The 21,855-nt window shown below is 47.1% G+C and overlaps 1 protein-coding gene across 1 annotated transcript in view; it reads right to left on the reverse strand.

Annotated features, from left to right (window-relative positions):
• The window catches only part of LOC119389835 (luciferin 4-monooxygenase-like), a 136,191-nt gene that overhangs the window by 34,484 nt on the left and 79,852 nt on the right, over positions 1 to 21,855 (reverse strand). The window contains exons 5-6 of the mRNA XM_037657236.2: positions 6,595 to 6,763; positions 3,739 to 3,910 (exon numbers count right to left, since the gene is read on the reverse strand). Of these exons, the coding sequence (XP_037513164.2) occupies positions 3,739 to 3,910; positions 6,595 to 6,763 (341 nt within the window). The remainder of the gene's footprint in view (positions 1 to 3,738; positions 3,911 to 6,594; positions 6,764 to 21,855) is intronic.

The following is a 21,855-nucleotide window of genomic DNA, read 5'->3' on the forward strand; positions in this document are numbered from 1 at the left end:
GCACTCACCGGCCGCAGAGAGCTCGACTCCGATGTTGGCGATAAGACGCGTGCCGGTGATGCGGTCGACGATGATGAGCGGGGACGCGACGTCCGGTCCATGTCAAATGCCGCCGTTGGCGAATTGCCGGTGCGTTTACCCTTCGCGAATGTTTGTGCGAAGTGAGTGTTTGACATGTGAATGTTTGGATGAGTGCAGCGACTGGCTTCGCGAAATCGACGCTGTTACCCGCACAATCGCCGCGGCAGGTGTATAGATTCAGTTCGAGACTGCGAAAGCGAGCGATTTCGCCGATGCGTGATGGCGAGCTTAAGTGCGCAGGTCGGCTGTTTCTTCCAGACACGAGGCTCCATCTACCTTCTCTGAGAATCGAGTAGCGGTTATCGGTAGCGGTGTCCAATGCGATAAGCCGCAAATGCGGATGGCGAGTGTAGCTAGACGCTCGATACACGTAACGTGGGAGCCCGCGAGTACCCTGTGTACAGACAGTAGGAAGCGTTGCGAAAACTGTTCACGCAAAGGGATAGCTGACTCTCATTTCACGAGTGCTCATGAACTAAGTGTCGCATCCTGTGCAACTGTTCTGATGGTCGTGCATGCTACTGTGTTGCGATAACTCGAGGCGCTGCAGGTCGTCGTATATTGTCACAGAAGTGAACCCGGAGTCTACGGCGTCCGCGATGTCGCATGGTAGCGCAGCGACGACGCGTAGGTACCTAACGAATTGAAATCGATCCTTACTTGCATAAAAAAATTTGGGTATTCTTGAGCCAAAAGCTAGAGCGCCGTGGCCATGACAGGAGATGTGAGCATGGCGTCGCCAACACGTGTAGTGGCACCGTTATGATCAGTATTCAAGAAAAAAAAATCACACTATCTCCGGCTAAAGGGGACCATGAGGCGATGCGAACCAGCGTTTCGGCATGTCGAGCCCGCGTTTCAGAGAGGGAGTGGAGAGGGGGAGTGGTGGAGTGGAGAGGCGGTGTGTGGAGAGGGTATGCGCATGCGCAGTAAGGGTGGTCACGCCGCACACCACCACCGGTATGAACTCCGCCATAAGATGCTTCGCATTTAAAAGCAAACGTATTGGGTCATCACTAGTAAGGAGCTCAGTTTCGCAGAGGTTTGAAAAACGCACAATGTCAGCTTAAGGGTACAGTGCAGACTAGCGTTTACAGTTCTTGTAAAAACAGCTTCGTGCATTACGTGGAAAAGCAATGGGCATGCTCCACTCCGTGAGAGCCATCGAAAGAGCTTCGTGAGGCTGTCTATGTTTTTTGCAAGTCTTTCTTTCTGTTTTGCAACTATTATCTAATTATATGTTAAGCTATGGCTATGTTAGCTATGTTAACTATGTTAAGCTAGGGGGCGATTCATTCCACTCGACCAAAACGCCTCTCACGGCTTCACCGGAACACAAGCGGCGTTGCTGCTGTGAATGACATGCCTGTCTCGCCAAGGAGGTTGCCGAGACGTCGTCGCATGTGTCAAACGACGCTCATCACCTTCTCCCTCTTTCAGCGAGCCTGTCCCTCGCCACTCTCGGTGAGGCGCAGACCTTTTCCCTTCCTACTAAGCCTTACTCTCGCCACACCGCAAGGTCACGTGGCCAGCTGACCTCTCTCCCTACCAGCACCACTCTGAGGCAACTCGCCACACTAACGAGCTCTGCTAAGCGATACGACGGCTCACGGCGAAGGGTCGACTACGAAGAGCTTGGCTGTTAAAAGCGAGAGGAAAGACGGATAGGTGTGACGACACCGAATGCAAGAGGAAACCAAGTGTGGTAAAACGGCGGAAAAATCTGCTGAAAGCCTATGGGTTGGCTGCCTTGTTGAGACCAAGAGCTGTCATTTAGACGCGCGGTCGCTAAAACGCCGTTGAATGAAACACGGCCGTAGCAATAATATCTAACGAATCTTCAGGCTGGTTTCCGGCTCACATGGGAGAGGTATCAGAGACTCAACGCAACCTAAACGAGACGGCACACGCCAAGGCGCGCGAGCTCACAAACCGCACCGGCGACCGTCGTCTATGGGGCAACATCAAAGACCGCTTGACGAGCTATAATGAAATTACGAAGGCCTGGCCCGCCGAACCTTTCCTCCGACCAGCGACAAGCTGAACAGGACGCAGACGGCGGCCCTGAGACGACTGCAGACGCACACGTACCCCAACCCCGCACAGTGTAACAGACTCTACCCGTATACATACCCGACAAATATATGCAAGGTATGCCGCACTGAGGTCGCCACATTAAATCACATGCTCTGGGACTGTTACAAAAACCCGCTAGGTGCTAACTCCGGAACCCTTCCGCCGTGGTGGGCCGCTGCCTTGCGCAGACCCAGCCTCGGCGACGAACTTTGGACTGTCCAGCAGGCCCGCGAGGCGGCGGTGAGGCAAGGCCTCGACGTCCCCACGTGGGAGACCTAAAGGCCAGTCGGCGAAAGCTCTGCCGGACCATCAATAAAGTTGTTACCAACCAACCAACTCTCACATGGCGTTTTGTTGTTGTTATGCAGGAACCATTAGGGGTGAGATTTCAACGAAAAACATCTGAGGCCCGTGAAGCTGTACGTTACATTGTTGAAGCTGTCCAACAAGAATCGATGGAAGTGTACTTTCATTCAGGTTGAATAGAATCTGCGGAGTAATAAAATCAGGACGAATAAATGCAATGAGGACGAAGAATTGCATCTAGACACGGCGTATATATTGCGTAGGGCAGATAATTTGTCCTCTATGATGAGTTAAAAGATGGCTGACAAATGAAGAGAAGCAAATTCTCGGTTAAACGAAAATCTGGTCGTTTAGCGGAAATCGACAGCAAAGGACGTCTTTGTGAGGCATGAAATCACCAGCGGCCGCTGCACCTACTTCAGCTTCTGTTGCTGACGTATATAAGCAAATGTATATTGTCACGTGGTTGTGACGATGAAGAAGGCCCCGGCTAGAGTCGGAAATACGCAACACTTTATTCGGGTGAACTTGTGCCCAGGAATTGAACGGTCGAAGCGCGAGCTATTCGCGTTGTACACTGATAGCGGTGAGAACAGTCGTCGGCCGTCGAGTAATCTGAGGAGCAGGAAAGCGCGTCGGCATTTCATACCTGTGGCATCGAACGTTAGCGTTGGTGGCCACGTCAGTTCCAGAATAAACTCTAGTGTACTCATTCCGTGCTCAAGCGTATCTGAGGGCCCCCTATGCCTAAGCCGACTGGGAGGCGAAAGTCATCTTTTTCATCTCAGTCGATCCTCCGAAAGCTTTCTGCACCTAACGTGGTTGTCCACTGCCTCCAGGATCGGAGGCCCCTCACCTGGTTTTGTATTGCCTCTATGACCGGCCCACCTTTCACCAAGCTACGGTCTCATGTGACGTTACGCCACTGGGACGTCACGATGAAGCTATAATGACGTCACAAGTTTTGCCTCTATGTGACGTCGTGATGACGTCATATGTCGGCGTCATCACGTGATGATGATTTTTTGCATCACTCGTGTCGACGCGAGACGCCGGTCAATTTTCGCGTATGATGAGGCATCTAATATTCTTCCCAGACACTCACGCGCGAAGGGAGTGGTTATGTACGTGCTGATATTTTGAAGCAATGGATCAGCTGCATCGAAATATAAAAAGAAGCGAGCATGTCAGCATGCACATGTATACAATATGCATATGAAAATATTACGCGCACCGCAGAAACGGCTAGTCAGTAGCAGTGTTTCCGATACTCACCACAAACTACATTTGCGCGAGGGAACATCTTCGACAGCTTCTTCAGGTACATCGCGGGGGTCGTGCTGCCACCGATAAGGATGGCCCGCACGTCACTTAAGTCCAACTTCTTCGGTATTGGTGCCTCAATAAGGTAGCGAATATAAGTCGGGTACAGCAACAGCATCGAATTCTGAAATAAGAATATGTGTGGACTGTCACCAGCTCAAAAAATCGCACTCAAGCTTGTACACAACTCCGCACTGTATCCCTGTTTACCACACTGTGCCTTTTAGGGAACCCAAGCTCAAGTTTGCAGCGTGACGACAGCGCCACGCTGCGGCTCTGGAGAGAAGCTCCAGTGCAACTGGGTGCAAGCACAGCCGGCTCAACCTGTTTGTCGGCAGCTGGAACACGCGCGCGCGCGCGCTGTTCAGTCGGTGCGGGGAACTGGGGCGCCGTGCCGACAGCTTGGCACGCTGAACCGAGAGGTTTGCTGTGCGAAGCTGCATTTCCACGTTGGCAGAAGCGACCCCGCGGAAGCGCAAGCGAGGTCCGAAGTATTGCGGTGTCGTGGCCTGCCACAACAGTGCAGACAACACCAAGGCACGCGATTCACGTGTGATACTGTATCGGTTCCCGGGCGTGTCGCACGAGGAGTAAAGGCGGCAAGCGTGGATTTCTGACGGCGCTCTCTCGCCTTCTATTTTGGCTTCTGAGTTCATCGCTTTCATTCGTTTCGACTACATGAATCAGTACGTAACGCGGCGCATGCACGCAGCGACTACAGTAATGATTACTCGCTATGTTCTTGCATTGTAAAAGTCCTTTGTGTTTTGATTCCCCGTGTTCGTGATACCTAACCGTCGTTGTTGAACGTTCACACTCGCGTTATACCGTTAGCGTTGCGCGGTTAGTTGAATTCAACTGAGCTAGGCACATCGTCAGAAGTTCGGCGCCTGCAATTCACGCGTCGGGAAGGCTCCTTTACGACGCCGGAACGGACGTCTGTGTATTTTAAGCAAGCTTTGACATCGTTCTGCAGGTTTGCTTTGTTTTTGTCACTTGATTAGCGTGATATATATTTAAGCCTCTAAATATAACTGGCACTTAATATATGCTTTGCAATTGCAACCTTGAATTAACCACCTTCTGACTTTGTGCGATTTTCTAGCCACGTTGGCGCAGAAGGTTTTATACGCCTGCCAAGTCAATATCCCCATAAAAAGAGAGTGCAAGCATGACGCGAAAGCCGAGAAAACGAGGCGAGCAGTTCATCTTGCTTCACAGTGGTTAAAGCGTTAAAGCTCTGCTAGCTGCCTCGCGTCTTAATCGGCGGATGATTCTCCAGCGGCACGGAGGACTTGACTCTAACCTTCTCAGGAAACAGTGCCATGGCCGTATAATTTCTTTTTTTCGCACGCCGTTTCGTGAACTCATATGTTCACGAAAGTACACGGCTGCTACTGTAAGCATGCCATATCAAAACAACAGTCATATGATTCGTAGTCCCCACCGCAGGACATCGATATCGTGTTCGGCTTCATTTCGGAGTGCATCTTTAACATGACAGAATGAGACTTACCTCGAGGTATACGTCCTACACGGTGTGATCGCGACTTGGGAAATGCATTTCGCTTTGAGCCGGGCGTCGTTGTCGTCAATCGTCTGCTCTTCACCGTAAACGTGATTGACGAGCCTTTCTCCTTTTATCAAGTTCGCTTTACGGGAGTGCCAGTCAAGCTTGAAGATCCTTTTGAAGCCGCACTGCAAGCGGTACATTGTGAGGCGCCGCAAGTGCACCGCGAAAGCTCTGCACGTGCACGGAAGCGAGCGGCAGCGCGTTGGAGAGAAGGGAAAGCACGCGTTGCTTGCACCCAGTTTGTATTTTTACGCCAGAGATGGCGCTGCCTGTCAACAGCAGCAGCAGCACTGAGCATGCTTGGGGAGCCTATAGCAGCGCACATGGCGGATATGTCACGAGCCTGCCATCGTGTGGGCAAAGATGACGAGGCATTGCTTTTGGTGCAATGACCACAGGCGCGGACCCCCTCCCCCACCAAACTTTTGAATGGCTCAGTGAGTCATTGCCAAACTTTTGTGACTTGTGTCTAAAGTTTCTTTTCAGTTGACGCAAACCTTTAATTTCCATTTTTCTATATCTGAAAGGTCGTTTATCATTGTCGGCGCGATCTCGCTCACATTTTATGAAATGCTTTCACTAATACTTGGCGGAATCATGCATGTCTACGTCAAGGCAAACTTCAATGTACGTATTTACTAGGAGGAACCTGATGTCCTTTCCTAGACTAAATTTTCTGTGTGGAGCATGAAAATTCCAACATTTCCATGAATGCTTTTTACTGATGAAAAGCACGTACAATTCAGTGATCACAATAGCAGAGGTGCTTTGCACGCGCCGTGTACGTTTTATTTGCATACACAAGTCGCTTAGGTCCACAAAACAGACAAATGTTTAGCAAATTGAAAACATGACCAGTTCACTAACTATTAAATACATTATAAGGTCCAGTAAACTCTGGCTAAAGTTACAAGATGCAACCTGTATGTGTTCTTTCCTAAGACTATGAATGCTCAAACCATTTGCCTACGAACGCAGTTGAAAGCACTGCTGGGGCTCGTGAAATAAGTAAGTTTAATAGCCAGTTGATTTGTTTAGTCACATTTTATTTCTCGGTGTATTCACTCCCTGTTTGAACACCCTTTGCTCAAGCATCTTCAAAAGCATAAATAATAGATACAGCAAAAATAGCCTTTAGTTTGAAATGGCGTGTTGCGGCCTTTTACACCATGCCTCTTTCACAATAAAAGATAGGAGCGCATTGACTATATCAGATGATGGTACTTGCACTTTACCTTGTACTTCTGTGCTGCCATGAGCAAGCGCTCGATTGCCAGCGTGCGCAGTGCGACAGTCTTGGCTCCGAAGGCGAGCATGGTGCAGAACACACAGAAGCCCAACGGATGAGAGAACGGCAGCATGCCAATGTAAGCGTCCATCACAGTGAACATCGAGGTCTCCGACCTGTGTGTGCAATAAGACAGAATGTCTCAGTGCAGTGTAGTAAGGATCTCATAATATGAAATTCAGAAGACAGTAAATGAAGCCGAAGGAACAGGTTAAGTGTAGTAGTTCCTGCGAATCGCAAGATAATATAGAGCATTTTCCAAAATTATCTGTAGAAAGCTCGGTGCCACCTGTGACCATTGTATTTGTTATGAATGCCATTAAGCGATGAGTAGCATCGAAAGCATTCACTCTATAACGAAAAACTACCACTACTATCACTCGTAGCCATCGGGAGAGATTTTAGAAAGATACCTTTGTGGGCGTGTATTCGAATATAGCACTCACGTGACACAGAGAAATTTGACAGACACGAACGACGCCGAGGGGGCTTCTACTACAGACTGTTGATATTTAAAGGGATACTGACACGAAAATTGTCATTTGCCGTTTTGTTGCATCAAATGAAAGGCCAAGCCCTCAAGAGCCTAGAAAATGTACCGCTAAGCGTGAGCGCATCATGAAAAAGTAATTACAGTAGGTTTTTAAAAGCTGATTTTCGTTCCCTGACGTCACAACCCGGTATGAGCTTCTCGTCACGTGCTCGCGCAAGATATCGTGACGTTCCCACGGTCGTTCCGCACAAGCGGCCATTTTGGAAGTTTTGGTACTTGACATCATAAAAACTAGCCAGACTGCTGCGTGAAGCCAGAATTAGCACTGTAGCCTGGCGTCAAGCTAGTGCCGATGTCGGTAGGTGCTCCATGAAAAAGCTGACTTTAAAAAAACTTGGAGGACGCTTGAGCTTCACCTTCGAGAATAGAACGCGATAGCCTAATCGGGCCCCGTGCGGACCACCTTCTCCATCGCTAGCCTCGCTTCTCGGTGCATGCCTCAACCGTGCCGTAAGGAAACGAACGACTGTGCGCGTAACATTGGCCGTTTCAAAGTATCCTTGAATGCCCACTGCAAATGAAGTTGTTTAGTGCCCACTACGCCATAAGTATTCCTTTTGCGAATCAGTGAAATACCCAATACGCGTCCGTAAGGCAACACGTGATCCTACGCAGATGTTCACTTTGTTGATGCTTTTGTTGCTAATGATGATTAAACATGTCTGACAGCTTTGCAATGGGTGGGCGCCCATTCGTTGCGAATTCACATGTTTTGACGCCAGGCGCGACTCTACGCTTCTGTCACGCAATATTGCATGCGTTAAGGAGACTCCTTCCACTACATGAGTTTCATATAGTGTTTTTTCCGAAGCAGTTTCAAGAAAGAGCGTGGCTCTGTGGTAGAACACCTGCTTGCCACGCAGACGCCATTCGAACCTGAATATTTTTTATTATTTATTTACATCTTTCTCGATTTTTCGGTCATGGACAAGATGATGATTTTTTGCTCACAACCAACGACGCCGAGGCCAACACCGGAGTTACTGCGAAACGAACTCTGAAATATATTATCAGTATTTGCTGAGCTTCACACTTGCTCAGAGCCTTCTCTGTATACAGGAAATTAGTATGGCAGTGTAAACTCGCTTTCGAAAAATGGTGTCAGTACCCCTTTAAGGACCTTTGAGTAATAGGGAAAATGCACAAACGGTGCATCATATAAAGCCTGCGATAATACAGGTGCTAGGCATAGGATCGAAGTACGTGTTTGCTGTTCGTAGCACGATTCCAGCCAGTCAGGAATATACGGCCTTCGCACCATTCATTTTCAAGTATTGAGAAAATTTGTAGTTTTCATAATCGAAATAGTATTCTATTGTCCCATGTGTGGTCTCCAGCCAGTCGCAGTAAATTATTCGTTTACGAGACCTCGATTCCTTTGCGAACCAATCGACAGATGCCGCAGGGAAAGTCTCCGCGATTCCTTTTTTGCCTTGGAGTTATATTAGCGTGCACCAAATCCTTCGTACACACAGCGCAAGTAAACAACAGGGACACAGGAACTACACGACCCCACAAGGGCATCAGAATTGACCCAAACACTCCGTCACTCACCCTTTCAAAATCATTAACATTAATGCTAGAAGTATTTTAAATAAGTCGGATGAAATTGAAAGTGTCATCCTTGCACAAGACCCAGACATCATGGTAATAACCGAAATTGGCTTCATAGTGACATTCCAGATTCTGATGTTTTGCCCACCGGGTACTCTATTGTTAGAAAGGACCGTAGAGGGAGAGGTGGCGGTATAGCCCTTTGTTCAAAGAAAATATATTTGCCGAGTATTACCAAATCAAAGTGATATTGAGGCTATTTGGATCGAGACTGAACTTAGGAAAAGCAAAGCTTTCGTAGGTGGCATTTACAGGCCACCAAATTCACCAGCAGATGTGTCAGTAAAACTTGCAACCTACATTGAATCTAATTTTAGACACCATGATAACATTATATTAGTAGGCCATTTGAACTTACCGGGCATTGACTGACTTTCTTATTCCCCAGGTAACACTGAAGTGACGAGTAGCGAGCATCTTTTAGAGCTTGCGTTCTGCCACAATTTAAGTCAACTTCTTTCACAACCAACCAGGCAATCTGAGACCCGTGCGACGCTTCTAGACCTTATCTTTATGTCTGATCACATGATGCCCTTCGTTCAAAGCTGCGAAGTAGCTGGTGGCATATCTGATCACGAGCCTACCATACTCGCACTGAACTTGATATCTAATCTCTCGGCAAGTAATTCCGTCAAAACTGTTCCGAAATTTCAGGCGGCCGATGACGTGGGCGTTTTGGAATATCTCGAAAATTCGTATGACCTGATCTGTTCACTTTATCAGTCCGGGGCAACCGCGGACAATCTATGGGCGTATTTTTCGAACGTGGTCTCTCATTGCATGGAAGAATTTATTCCGGTGCGAAAAGTATCGAAAAAGAGAAACCATTGGATCACGAGAAAATCAATCCACGTGAAGCGGAAATTAAAGCGAAAAAGAAAAGCCCTTTCAACTAATCCTTCTCCAGTAAACAAACGCGCTATTCACAGCTTAAGCAAACAACTACGAAACATACTTACTCAATCTAAGTTCCGATTTTACAAAGTTACACTTGCCAAATTCCTGAAAGAGGCTCCGGCAAAGTTTTGGCGCTATGTCAATCTGCCCACAAGGTCAACAGCGTCACTGGCTTCCCAGAAAAACTCTGCGCGTACCGAAAAATTTAATTCTTTTTTTGCGTCTGTTTTCACCCGAGATAATGGTATGGCGGTTTCTTTTGCTGATACGTCGGTACGTTCTCCTCTCGAGGACTTAGAAATTGCAGAAGGAATTCTAAACATTTTGTTGCACATCGACATCAAGAAAAGTCCTGGGCCCGATCAGATCCCCAACGAATTTTTGTACAGATACGCAAGTTGGGTCGCGAAATAGTGAAGCTCATTTTTCAGACATCGCTCAACACAGGATGCTTTCTGTGTCAGTGGAAGCATGCGCAGATCATACCTATACACAAGTCTGCCTGCAAATCTGATGTTAAAAACTACAGGCCAATATCCCTGATTTCTACCTGCTCAAAAGTACTCGAACACATTGTTGCTAATCATCTGATGACCTATCTCGACTATCACAATCTGCTACACCCACATCAACACGGTTTCCGAAAAGGCCTATCAACCATTAGTCAGTTAATCGAACTAGTGCACAACTTCGCCCTAACCATAAATTCTCGAGGCCAAACAGATATAATAAGCTTAGATTTTTCTAAAGCTTTCGATAAGGTGTCACATCCTAAACTACTACAGAAAATGGCTGTCATTTTCAAAAACGCTTCCATAACCCAGTGGTTTCATTCATACCTCTATGGGCGCCATCAATTCGTCCGTTTTGGGAGTTCAAAATCAACCATGCGCCCTGTCCTCTCAGGAGTCCCTCAGGGGAGCGTCTTGGGGCCTGGTTTGTTTTTAATTTTCATAAATGACCTACCCCGCGATCTCACAGTGCCATTCAGGCTATATGCTGATGACTGCACATTGTATAAAGAAATGCGAACTCCTTCAGACCAAGTTGAACTGAATGCAAATCTGCAAAAAATAAACACTGGCGTGATAGCTGGCAAATGGAATTAAATTTAAATAAAACAGTATACATGTGCGTCTCTCCAAAAAAAAAATGTCTTCAACTTTCAATGCTCTATTGGCAACCACATTCTAATGAACGTCAAAGAATTTAAATATCTTGGTTTGACAATTACGCATGACCTCCGTTGTGATACTCACATCGATAATGTATCTTCTAAAGCCAATAAGGCTCTCTGGGCGCTCAGGCGAAATCTAAGATATGCCACTACAGATATTAAAAGCCTAGCATACAAAACATTGATACGCCCCACTCTTGAGTACGCCAGAATAGTATGGGACCCTTATACACAATCAAACAAAATCAAACTGGACAGAGTGCAAAGGCTTGCTTCGAGGTTTATTTTTAACAAGTACCAACGATGCCATTCGCCTTCTGAGCTGTGAAAACGTGCTGACCTTTCCTCGCTCGAGTTCCGATGCTCTTACGAACGATTGAAGTACCTCTATGAAATTATACACAAGATAAAAATAAATCACGACCAATACTTTGAAATTAAACACAATGATGTTTCTCGACATCGTCATAGTATGTTTATTCCCCCGCCGTTTGCTCGAAATAAATGCTTCAAGTTTAGCTTTTTCCCTAAAGCCATTGCTCAATGAAGCTTGCTACCCGACGACCTCGCCTACCTTAGACATCGTTTTGGACAGAATTAATGACTACCTGAAACCATGACCCCACTTCCTCTTGTGTATGCTTTCTGTATGTGTGTGTGTGTTTTCCTTAATTATTGCTCTACCATTTTGAACTGTTTCCAAGTGTCTGCAATATTCGTTACTGTTAGTACTTTAGTGTTATAAAATATGTTATAGATCATCAAAAGTGTGATATACCTTATTGTACCTTATTTTCTGAAAACTTTTTTTTTCTTTCTGTCTCTGTACGCACATTGCGAGAATGTTTACGTTGTACCTTCCACTTCTGTAATAGCCCTACAACAGGGCTGACAGTATTAATAAATGAAATGAAATGAAAAATGAAATGAAAAATGTATCAATGAAAGGTTCCGAGAGCATGCCAACAATGTCATGAAAGGATAGGGAGGCCTTCTCGCTCTGCATTGAAATGACTGCACGTGGAAACCAGTCTTTCAGGAAGCTGACGTGCTTTGTTAACATAGAAATAAGGATGTCCGAGAAATAATTGAAGCAGAGACGATTCAAAGGTTGGGGGACAAATGTTTCAGTTCGGCGTCATCTTTTTCCCGAATAAGGAATTGCAGGTTCTTCGTTCTGGTTCTCCAAGTTGATCAGAAGGTTATCTGCTATCACATGCGCAGTGGTTGGCTCATCTCCTGTATATATGTGAAGTGTTGCTTCAATAAATATTTGTTGTAAGTGAGCGCTGTGTGTGTTCCCTTCCTGTGTCTCCGTTGTTTAATTGCGCTGTGTGTTTCATCATGCTTAACCAACACGCCCAAGTGCGCTCCATTCTGCATTGCGCGTTCTGTATGAGTTCTTTTTATTACGCTGTACTACAGCGTATTAAAAAGAAAGGACTTCATGCTCCCTAAGCAAGCACAACCGGTCACTATTCACAAAAATCACTAATGTCTTACTTAGTGTCCGTACTAACACTTGTGGACAAGAAGAGGTTTACACCTACTTGGTTCATACATGGAAGGTCTATTACAATATCAAGTTGATTCTGCTACAAAAGCATTTATGACATGAAATTAAAGAAAAAAAAATCCAGCCAGCTTCTCTTCGCGAACACTGTCGAAACAGGAAAGCTGATGCGCCTCCTTCATCGGGCTATCGTATTTTTATGTTTGAAAAACATAAAAATACGTTTTTCAAACCTTCACTTCGTTGGCGCTTAGCTGCCTCTATTGCACGAACATCGCGGTTGGCTCGCCGAAGACATGCGCGTTCCCGCGTCAGCTCTCGCTGACGCTCACGCCGGGCGTCTTAATGCTTAGGAGCAGCCTTGGCCATTATGAAAGTGCATACTCACGAAGAACCAACGCCCTCCTTGATACTCCACCGAGACACTCACTGAGCGACTTCTGGCAGAACGGCTGGATTCATCCGCAGAGCCTCACTGTCGCCCCTCTTGACGCGCTTCTCACTGGCTCAGCTACCTACGGAACCTCATTCTCGCCACACTGCGATGCTACGGGATCAGCGCTACGCCATCGGAGCCTCGACTGAGAGCATTAAAGGGGTCATGAAGCACCCCTTGGGCTTGTTGAAAAAACACATCCTGCGGAAAGATGACACGGCTATGAACTGCTCAGCGAAATATTGTAGTCGTGCGCGCCGCGTAAAGGCTACAAGCGGAACGCGAAGTTGCTGTTTTCTCAGGCGCCCTCTTTTCAAACAGAGGCCGGTTCTCACTCTCGTCGGTGGGCGGGGCGTCTGCCGATTGACGTCGCGATCTGCATCGCTGCGTCGCAAAAAGCATAGCATCCTCATTGGCCGATAGCCGACGTAAATCGAGAGGGGCGCTCGGATCAGATGCGCTTCTTGCCACGGGGTGCCGCCACTTGCCGGCGCCGCACTCCTCAGTACACGGTAGCCGCGCTCGTGCACGCGAATCACAGCGGGAGAGCGATCGCGTTTCATGACGCGCGCTGACGTAACTTCTTACCCCCGTGCCATCCCTCCCTGTCTGGCTTCCAGTGCGCTCGTCGGTACGACAAAAGAGAGAAAGCGCTGAGAGCGTGCGCCCAAACCACGTAACTCCGCTCATTCTTGACGGATTCGAGAAATTTTTGCGGCAATCGATTCGGGAGGCAGTAAACTCCGATACTGAGGTCATTAAATCATTACTAGGAAAAGTGGTTCATGACCCCTTTAAAACTAAAGGCATTGTCCCGTTACACTAATTAATAACCGCTAATTACGTTCAGTAATTAACATGGTAAGTAGTGTGGTGCGCTGGCGCATGCCAGGAAGGGAAGGCAACGAAGAGCGCGCTCGGCTTGAAATGGCGGACGCTCTGGCGAAATGGCGGACGCTCTTTCAGTGGTCCGATACTCTCAATTGTTGCCACATCAGCACTCATAATCTGTGACAGATTTAGAAGGCGTGCCATAATTCAAGACTCTGTTAAAACACTAATCACTAATCTAAACGAATATCGAGACCTCTTGTTCCCTGGGCGTAGGAAGCTGTGTTCAACAAGAAAAGATAAAGTTATTTTGACATAGTTACGCTGTCGCGTTCCAAAACAAAACTTTTACATGCATAGCGCTGGTCTGGCTCGTTCCCCTCTTTGCCCGTTTTGCAACAAGGACGATATAGTCGACCGTCATTTTTATCATGCAACCGCTTCAATGTACTGAAGAAAAACATTCTAAAAGCAGTGTTTAATTGAATTAGATTGGACTTCATTGCTTTCCATATTCTATCCTTGGGAGCCTCCTCATGAGGTCAGTGTTACCCGGATGTCTGTGCCGCTGTAGAAGAATTATCAATTGAATCAGGGCGGTTTTGATTTGAAATTTCTAAATTAGCATTATTCATTCATTCTAACTAATATGTAATTCAATAGTAATACAATTCATACGTGACCACGTTTATGTACAAATTATTCGTTTCCTGACCAATCCCCCAGAGCGTGTGTGAGCCATTCATAAAGGCAATCATAATCGTCAGCTTCGCTCGTCGGAAGACTGGGCAGCCCGAGGCTCGGCCACTAAAGCTTTTCTCGCTCCACCTGGCTCCTTGCACCCCTCCTCCCACAGTACACTTAGAACAACGTGCACTGAGGCATGAACGGACCGCCAACGAGAAGACTCACACACGCAACACAGCATATCAAGGTTTCTACGTACGCGACAACTACTCTAACAGCAGCTTGACGGCGATTTATGCGCGTGCATTAGAATAGGACACCTTCAACCCGTTGAAAGGCATAGCAGTGGAATAGTGGATGTTTTCGATCCAGTATCGCGTACCCTATTTCTTGCATACATGTGTGCCATCATGTAGCATGAAACTGTTATGTCAACATATTCAAGAAAATTAGGCTTGTCAAAATTTTGCGCAATCCAGGCATAATATGCTACGGCATCTAAGAAGCATGCAGCACCGGCAGTGACAATGGTGAGGGGGCCCGTCAGCGCAATTGTGTGGTCGTTCGCGCTACTGCCGTTTGGCTTCGGTGGCTTAGTGGGCTGGCGAGCTCTCCAAGACGCGGTAGTGCTGCAGATCGTCAGTTAAAATCCCTTTTTGTCAACTTTTTTTTCAAGGTGTTGCATCAACAATTACGTTACCGCTCTGAAGGAGCCGTAATATTGGCCTTTTAAAAGGAAATCATGCCGGTGGTTGTTCGACACCCCCACCCTTCGGATTTCGCGGCGCAGTAGGGCTGTGCGATCTCGGTTCGAATCCCGCTGTCACAGCACACTTTTTTAAAGTATTGTTTGACGCAATATTTCGAACCACTAGCACGTAACCTCTCCTCTTCATTAGACATTGCACAGAGTTATATAGGCGCCCACTTTCCTTCAGGTGGACACAAACAGATGCCATCTACAAGTAGCACGCCTGCTGCAGCTCCGTCACTTGCATGTAAGCCACTAGCACGTAACCTCATCTCTTCATTAGAGATTGTACACAGTTACACATGCGCAAATTTTCCTTCAGGTGGACACCAACAGCTGCCATCTCAATGTAGCATGCCTGCTGCAGCCCCGTCACTTGTAGGTAAGCCACTAGCACGTAACATGATCTCTTCATTAGAGATTGCACACAGTTATACATGCGTCCATTTTCCTTCAGGTGGACACCAACCGCTCCCATCTGAAAGCAGCACGCCTGCTGCAGCTCCGTCACTTGCAGGTAAGCCACCAGCACGTAACATCATCTCTTCATTGGAGATTGCACACAGTTATACATACGTCCATTTTCCTTCAGGTGGACACCAACAGCTCCCACCTCAAAGCAGCACGCCTGCTGCAGCTCCGTCACTTGCAGGCAAGTCACTAGCACGTAACATCATCTTTTCATTAGCGATGGCACATAGTTATACGTGTGCCTATTTTCCTTCAGGTGGACGCTGACAGCTGCCATCTCAAAGTAACACGCGTGCTGCAGCTCCGTCGCATGCAGGCAAGCCACGGGCACGTAAGCTCATCTCTTCATTACAGATTTTACACAGTTACACATGCGCAAATTTCCCTTCAGGTGGACACCAACAGCCGCCATCTCAATGTAGCATGCCTGCTGCAGCTCATTCACTTGCAGGTAAGACAGTAGCACGTAACCTCATATGCTCATTAGATTTTGCACAGAGTTATACATGTGCCAATTTTAACGCGATAGCATTAAAGAGCTCGTTGTGCAGAAATTCCGCTGTCGGCGTCGTTGGTTGTGAGCGAAAAATCATCATCTTGCCCGTGACCGAAAAATCGAGAGCTGCAAATGAAATAAGTAATAAAAGTTTTGGGTCCGAGTGAGAATCGAACCCAGGGCGTCTGCGGGGCAAGCAGGTGTTCTATTACACACCCACGCCTCTGCTTGGAACTGTACTGAAAGTAACTTCCATGCTTCGCAAACATAGGCATCCTTTATACCAGTGTCACGGTACGAGATGTAATATCGCAGTAATATTGCGTGGTACAAGCGCACATTGCTAGTCGGGCGTCACACCATGTGAATATCTTAATGATTTGGTGGTTTAAAGCCAACTACCATTTACAATAGGCACACACATTACTGCGCATATTCCCTCAAGACCACGTAGTGGGTGCATCGCAACTTCGAAAAAGTTTCTCGCGCATAATTGCTCCTGGTTTTAAGCATGCTACCCATCACATAAGGAACACACCTTAGTGTGCGCATTCTGTTAAACAGACGTAGTGGGTGCACTAATACGTCTACAGAAATGTCACGCGCACAGACGTTCTCACACGCCACCGGGCACTTGACACGCTTGTGATGGATTCTGTGTAGTATACAAGCGCCAACCACAATGGGGTGTCTTCCTCATCGAGTTTTGGTTAGGCATCAGTGTCAAGTGGCGCGCGACAACGAGGGCGGCCACGCAAGACGGAGGCAGAGAAGGCAGATACCAAAGCTCGGTGTGCTGCGGCTATGCGACCACATTGTACTTCGTTAATTACATTGCAGTAATGCACAATGTGAACTTCTCGAGTAACAGCATACATTAAGAAGTATGCACTAAGTGGTCGAAGCACGCCCTAGGGGCAGGATATCGCTATCGCATTTAAATCTAAAAGGCGAAGCTTAGGCGTTCCCCAATTTTTCTTTCAGGCGGACACCAACAGCTGCCATCTCAAAGTAGCACGCCTGCTGCAGCTCCGTCACGTGCAGGTGAGCCACTGGCATGTAACCTCGTTTCTTCATTAGCGATCGCACATACATGTACATGTGCCTATTTTCCTTTAGGTGGACGCTGACAGGTGCCATCTGAAAGTAGCACGCCTGTTGCAGCTCCGTCACTTGTAGGTAAGCCAGTAGCATGTAACCTCATCTCTTCATTAGCTATGGCACATAATTATATATGTGCCTATTTTCCTTCAGGTGGACGCTGACAGCTGCCATCTCAAAGTAGCACGCCTGTAGCAGCTCCGTCACTTGCACGTAAGCCACTTGATGTAGCCTCATCTCTTCATTAGCGATGGCACATAATTATACATGTGCCTATTTTCCTTCACGTGGACACCAACAGGTACCATCTCAAAGTGGCGCGTCTGTAGCAGCTCCGTCACTTGCAGGTAAGAAACTAGCACGTAACCTCAACTCTTACTTAGAGATGGCACACAATTATACATGCGCCCATTTTCCTTCAAGTGGACACCAACAGCTGCCATCTCAAAGTAGCACGCCTGCTGTAGCTCCGTCACTTGCAGGTAAGCCACTAGCACGTAACCTCATCTCTTCATTAGAGATTCCACACAGTTGTACATGTGCACATTTTAACATGATAGCGCTAAAGAGCTCGTTTCGCAGAAATTCGGGTGTCGGCAGCGTTTGTTGTGAGCAAAAAATCATCATCCTTTTCTTGACCCAAAATTGAGAACGATGCAAATAAAATAAATAATAAAAATCTTAGGTTCGGGTGAGAATCGAACCCAGGCGTTCTGCCCGTCAAGGAGGTGTTCTTCAGTTTTTCCTTCAGGTGGACACCAACAGCTGCCATCTCAATGTAGCATGCCTGCTCCGTCACTTGCAGGTAAGCCGCTTGCACATAACATTAAAGGTTCCAAACACTTACACATGCACCCGTTTTCCTTCAGCTGCAATTCAAGGTGTTATCGTTCCCACAAGAATAAAACATCGTGGTTCACCAAAAGGGAGAGGTAAGGCAGAGGGAGAGATGGTCCTCCAAATAAGCAAAAGTATCTAAAACTAACAACGTTTTTAATAAAGGCGCCCCTTGTACTTGCCAGAACGCTGCTGCAGTGGATTGGCGAATGAGATGTAGGAGAAAATTCGTGCAGCAGAAATCGAAGTCGCCCCATGATAAAGTTCCTTCGGCATTTCCGGATGACAGACTGAAGATGGATGAAATCCGCGACTATTTTACCAATCTTAGCTCATAGACGTGTAGTGCATGCATTCCATGAGGATGCCACAGGGTGTGATGCAAGCCTGGAGGGGATGCACTTTAAGTGTGCATCTGTGACATCTGCACCAAGAAGTAAGCTGTGGTTTTCTTCAGATTGTTATGTGTAAAATCCTTCTGTGAAAACATGCAGACGTCTCCTTTGACATATGCATATATACGTTCATATTTTTGTCATATTTCTAGTGCACTAAAACTCTAATGTCATAGATATATTTCAACTCTCGTCCTGTCTAATGCCCTAGCACCATGGTACGGTTTCCAGTATGAGTGCAATATTGTCACGTGGTCGTGACGCTGACAAAGGCAGCAGTCGGCGTGTCCAAAATGAAACTCTATTTGGCCGAACTTGTGGCCGTGAAACGGAAAGTCAATCTACAGCAATACCCACTGCGCACTGATAGCGGCGAACAGAGCGTCGGCCGTCGATACACTGGTCATGGCTGGGACGCGCCGTCATTTATACATCACGCATCGAACTTTCCAATCTTATTACTGGTGGTCGCGCAAGCTCTGGAATAATCTAGGCTATTCGCGTCCTGCGCGCAATCTGAACAAAACGTACTACTACAATCGCGAAGCTTCTCGAACGCTGCGGCGCGGTCAGCGTCGAGCGTTGATAACCCTCCTTGCTGGTCAAACCCGAATACATCAAAATAAAACAAGAAGCGCGCGTGGCAATATAATATTTCTATCACGATTGCTTTCTCGGTGTAAACGCAGGAGGAAGCCCCAGTTATGGTAAGTTCCGGCTCAATCAAAAGTGTATTGTGTCACTTTTATATAAGCATAATGCATTGCAGCTTCCTCTTGATGCATGTGAACGTTTCACAATATTGAACACTAGCTGTACCCTCCTGTAATCTATCATCTGTAGAAAAATGGCTGCAAATTATTCTCTCTGCATTGAACCATTCATTACCTTCATGAGCCAAACTTATGAGGTGTGCTTTTGAAACATACTCTGCCAGGAGGACTACACAGGCAAGGGAATAAAAGCCCCTATAAACTTCCATAGACATGAAAAGTCCGTTTGCCACTAGCAAGGGTTAAATCAAGACAAACGCATATATGTGCAGTGAGACACCCTTTGTCTTGAAATCCACGACCGCACTGCAAGAAAACACGTGCAGTGTGCTGCAGCATAAACAGCGTTTATTTGTCGATCATAACCATCAGCCTTTTTGATGTCCAGGGTAGGATGAAGACCTTCATTTCTCACTTACACTGCGCTTTGCGAGTACACTACATTCTATGTCTCCTGATTTTATTATCCCACCCTCGGCTCCGTTTTCCTACTCCTTGGCATTCGTTCGTTGCTCCATCTAATCATTCACTATCTGTCCTACAATAATGTGATATCCATCGGTTCCACGCATTTTTCGTGTCGGTGCATAGACATGGGCTGATGCAAAACGCAGTGGAGGTCACCATAAAATGTGTTCGAACCCTGAGGGCAGTGGAGTTGGACGTTTCATTAAGTCCCACGACTACAATATACATGTGACTGATTTCGGGACTACTTCGTCTGCAATCATACATACAGACGTCATGTGATCAAATCGGCTGCTTTAAACAAGGGCGTATGCACATTGCTTCGTTTCGCCAATGTGTGGCTTTGCGATACAAATGTTCTTAGATATGCAAACTCTCCAAGGCGTGGTATATACCCGTGCTACGTATCGTGTGTACGTATAGGTGCCTTCCCACGGAAGCGAGGCGTGTCACGTATCGTCCTCGGCGATTCAAATGCGAACGCGTCGAAGAAGCGGGAGTGCCCCGTGGTCTGGCGGCTTTTAAGGGCGGAACGCGAGGATCATTTGTACCTTTTTAGTTTCTTAACCTAGGTTGATGACATTTGTCACACGCACTGAAAATTACGCGAAAAAGGCAAATTGATAATTTCATAAAGCTATCTTTACTAGTTTTCTATTTATAAAAATCCACAAGTTCCTTGCTCATGGAAAGCCTGGCACGGTGATGAAATAAGCTAGAAGGCTGGAACTACTTTGCATCTTTGCTAACATACTGTTTGCACTTGAACAAAGTTTTAGATTTTTTTTACAGCCCTAATAATTTTTTGCTGAACATTGCATGCAAACGGTTGTGTCTCAGGTAATCATGCCATGTAGTAATTGTAAAATAAGAAAAGAATAACAGCTTAAACGAAAATTCCAAGACTGTGTTGAAGTACAGCACTAGTCTATGGATTATAATAAATCAAATAGCATAAAATTCGGTCTAGCATTAGTTCTGCTATGCTTTCCACAAGCGAAGTGGCAGGCACAAAACACTCTTTTCAGACAATGGACAACAAAGCTTTGGTTGCAGTTGACCCTGTGCTAAAGTGTGCCAGGATAGTAATGGTGTCCTTGCCAGGAGGCAATCTTTCGGGCGTCTACTTCTTTCTCCGAAGTAAAGCCGGTAAAGCGGCACTTATGCGACATCTAATAAGTAGCAAGCATTTTGATGGTGAAGCGCTATGGTTTACATCGCTGTCGCTGTATTACCGTCCCAGCAAGGGATGACACTATTATGACTGTCCGTCGTTGGCGACGCGGTGACTATGAGAAGGGACGGGCGATGCGCTCTCACAATACTGGTGCACCAGCATCCATCCCAGAAACGGACTGCCCGCGACGGGAGGCGCGCCACAATGGGAAGAGCCTCGTACGAGTTCCGTTGGGCGGCAGAGATACAATGAACTAGCAGAGAGACGTCAAAGTTGGCGACGTCTTCACAATGGGCCACTTTGACATGGTTTGGTATGCTGCGGTGCCGACCGGTCCTGTATGTTTTGACAGGAGCCATTAGGTCGCCGTAAACCCGTTCCTGCCCTTCTGAGGAGAGGCAGGGGAACTTGCCCGAGTATCCTGTTCTCCCGGCTGACTCCACAAGGCGTGTCGTTGACCGCAGAAACTTTGTTGCTTCAGTGAGTGCAACGACCCCTCAGCGACAGTGTTATTGGCTGGTGCCATGGTGGGTGGTGTCGTGTGTGTGATTGGTTACAATCAAGAAGGAGGAGCCAGCCTGAGGGGTTATAACGACGGTGCTGAGTGAGAAAAAGGGCTCTGAGCCCTGGGTGAAAGGCTCATCCAGGTCGCTCGTCGCTGAATTCTTACCTTTTCACTATGTAAATACGTGTACAAAAAGTGCCTGTAACGCTGTTCTCATTTTCCCAACTTGCTAGCATCAGTTCCTCAACCCGGAGGCTCTGTCACGCTACCAAACGGAGTCTGGGTACGACGCAACCCTAACGTCGCAACAACTGGTTGCAGCGGTAGGACTGATCTAAAACCCGGTCGCAACAAGCGGTGATCAGCGGTGGGATCTGAAGCTACAAGCGGCAACAACAGTCGGCCTGCGGAAAAGCAGCTGTCTCGAGACATCGATCACGCGTGGGCGAGTGCTTGGCGTTTCCTTTGATGTGGACCAGGTTGTAAAAGAGTGCCCCGCCACAGTGGTCTAGTGGTTATGGCGCTC

This window comes from Rhipicephalus sanguineus, chromosome 1 (assembly GCF_013339695.2).
Source record: "Rhipicephalus sanguineus isolate Rsan-2018 chromosome 1, BIME_Rsan_1.4, whole genome shotgun sequence".
Classification (NCBI taxonomy): domain Eukaryota; kingdom Metazoa; phylum Arthropoda; class Arachnida; order Ixodida; family Ixodidae; genus Rhipicephalus; species Rhipicephalus sanguineus.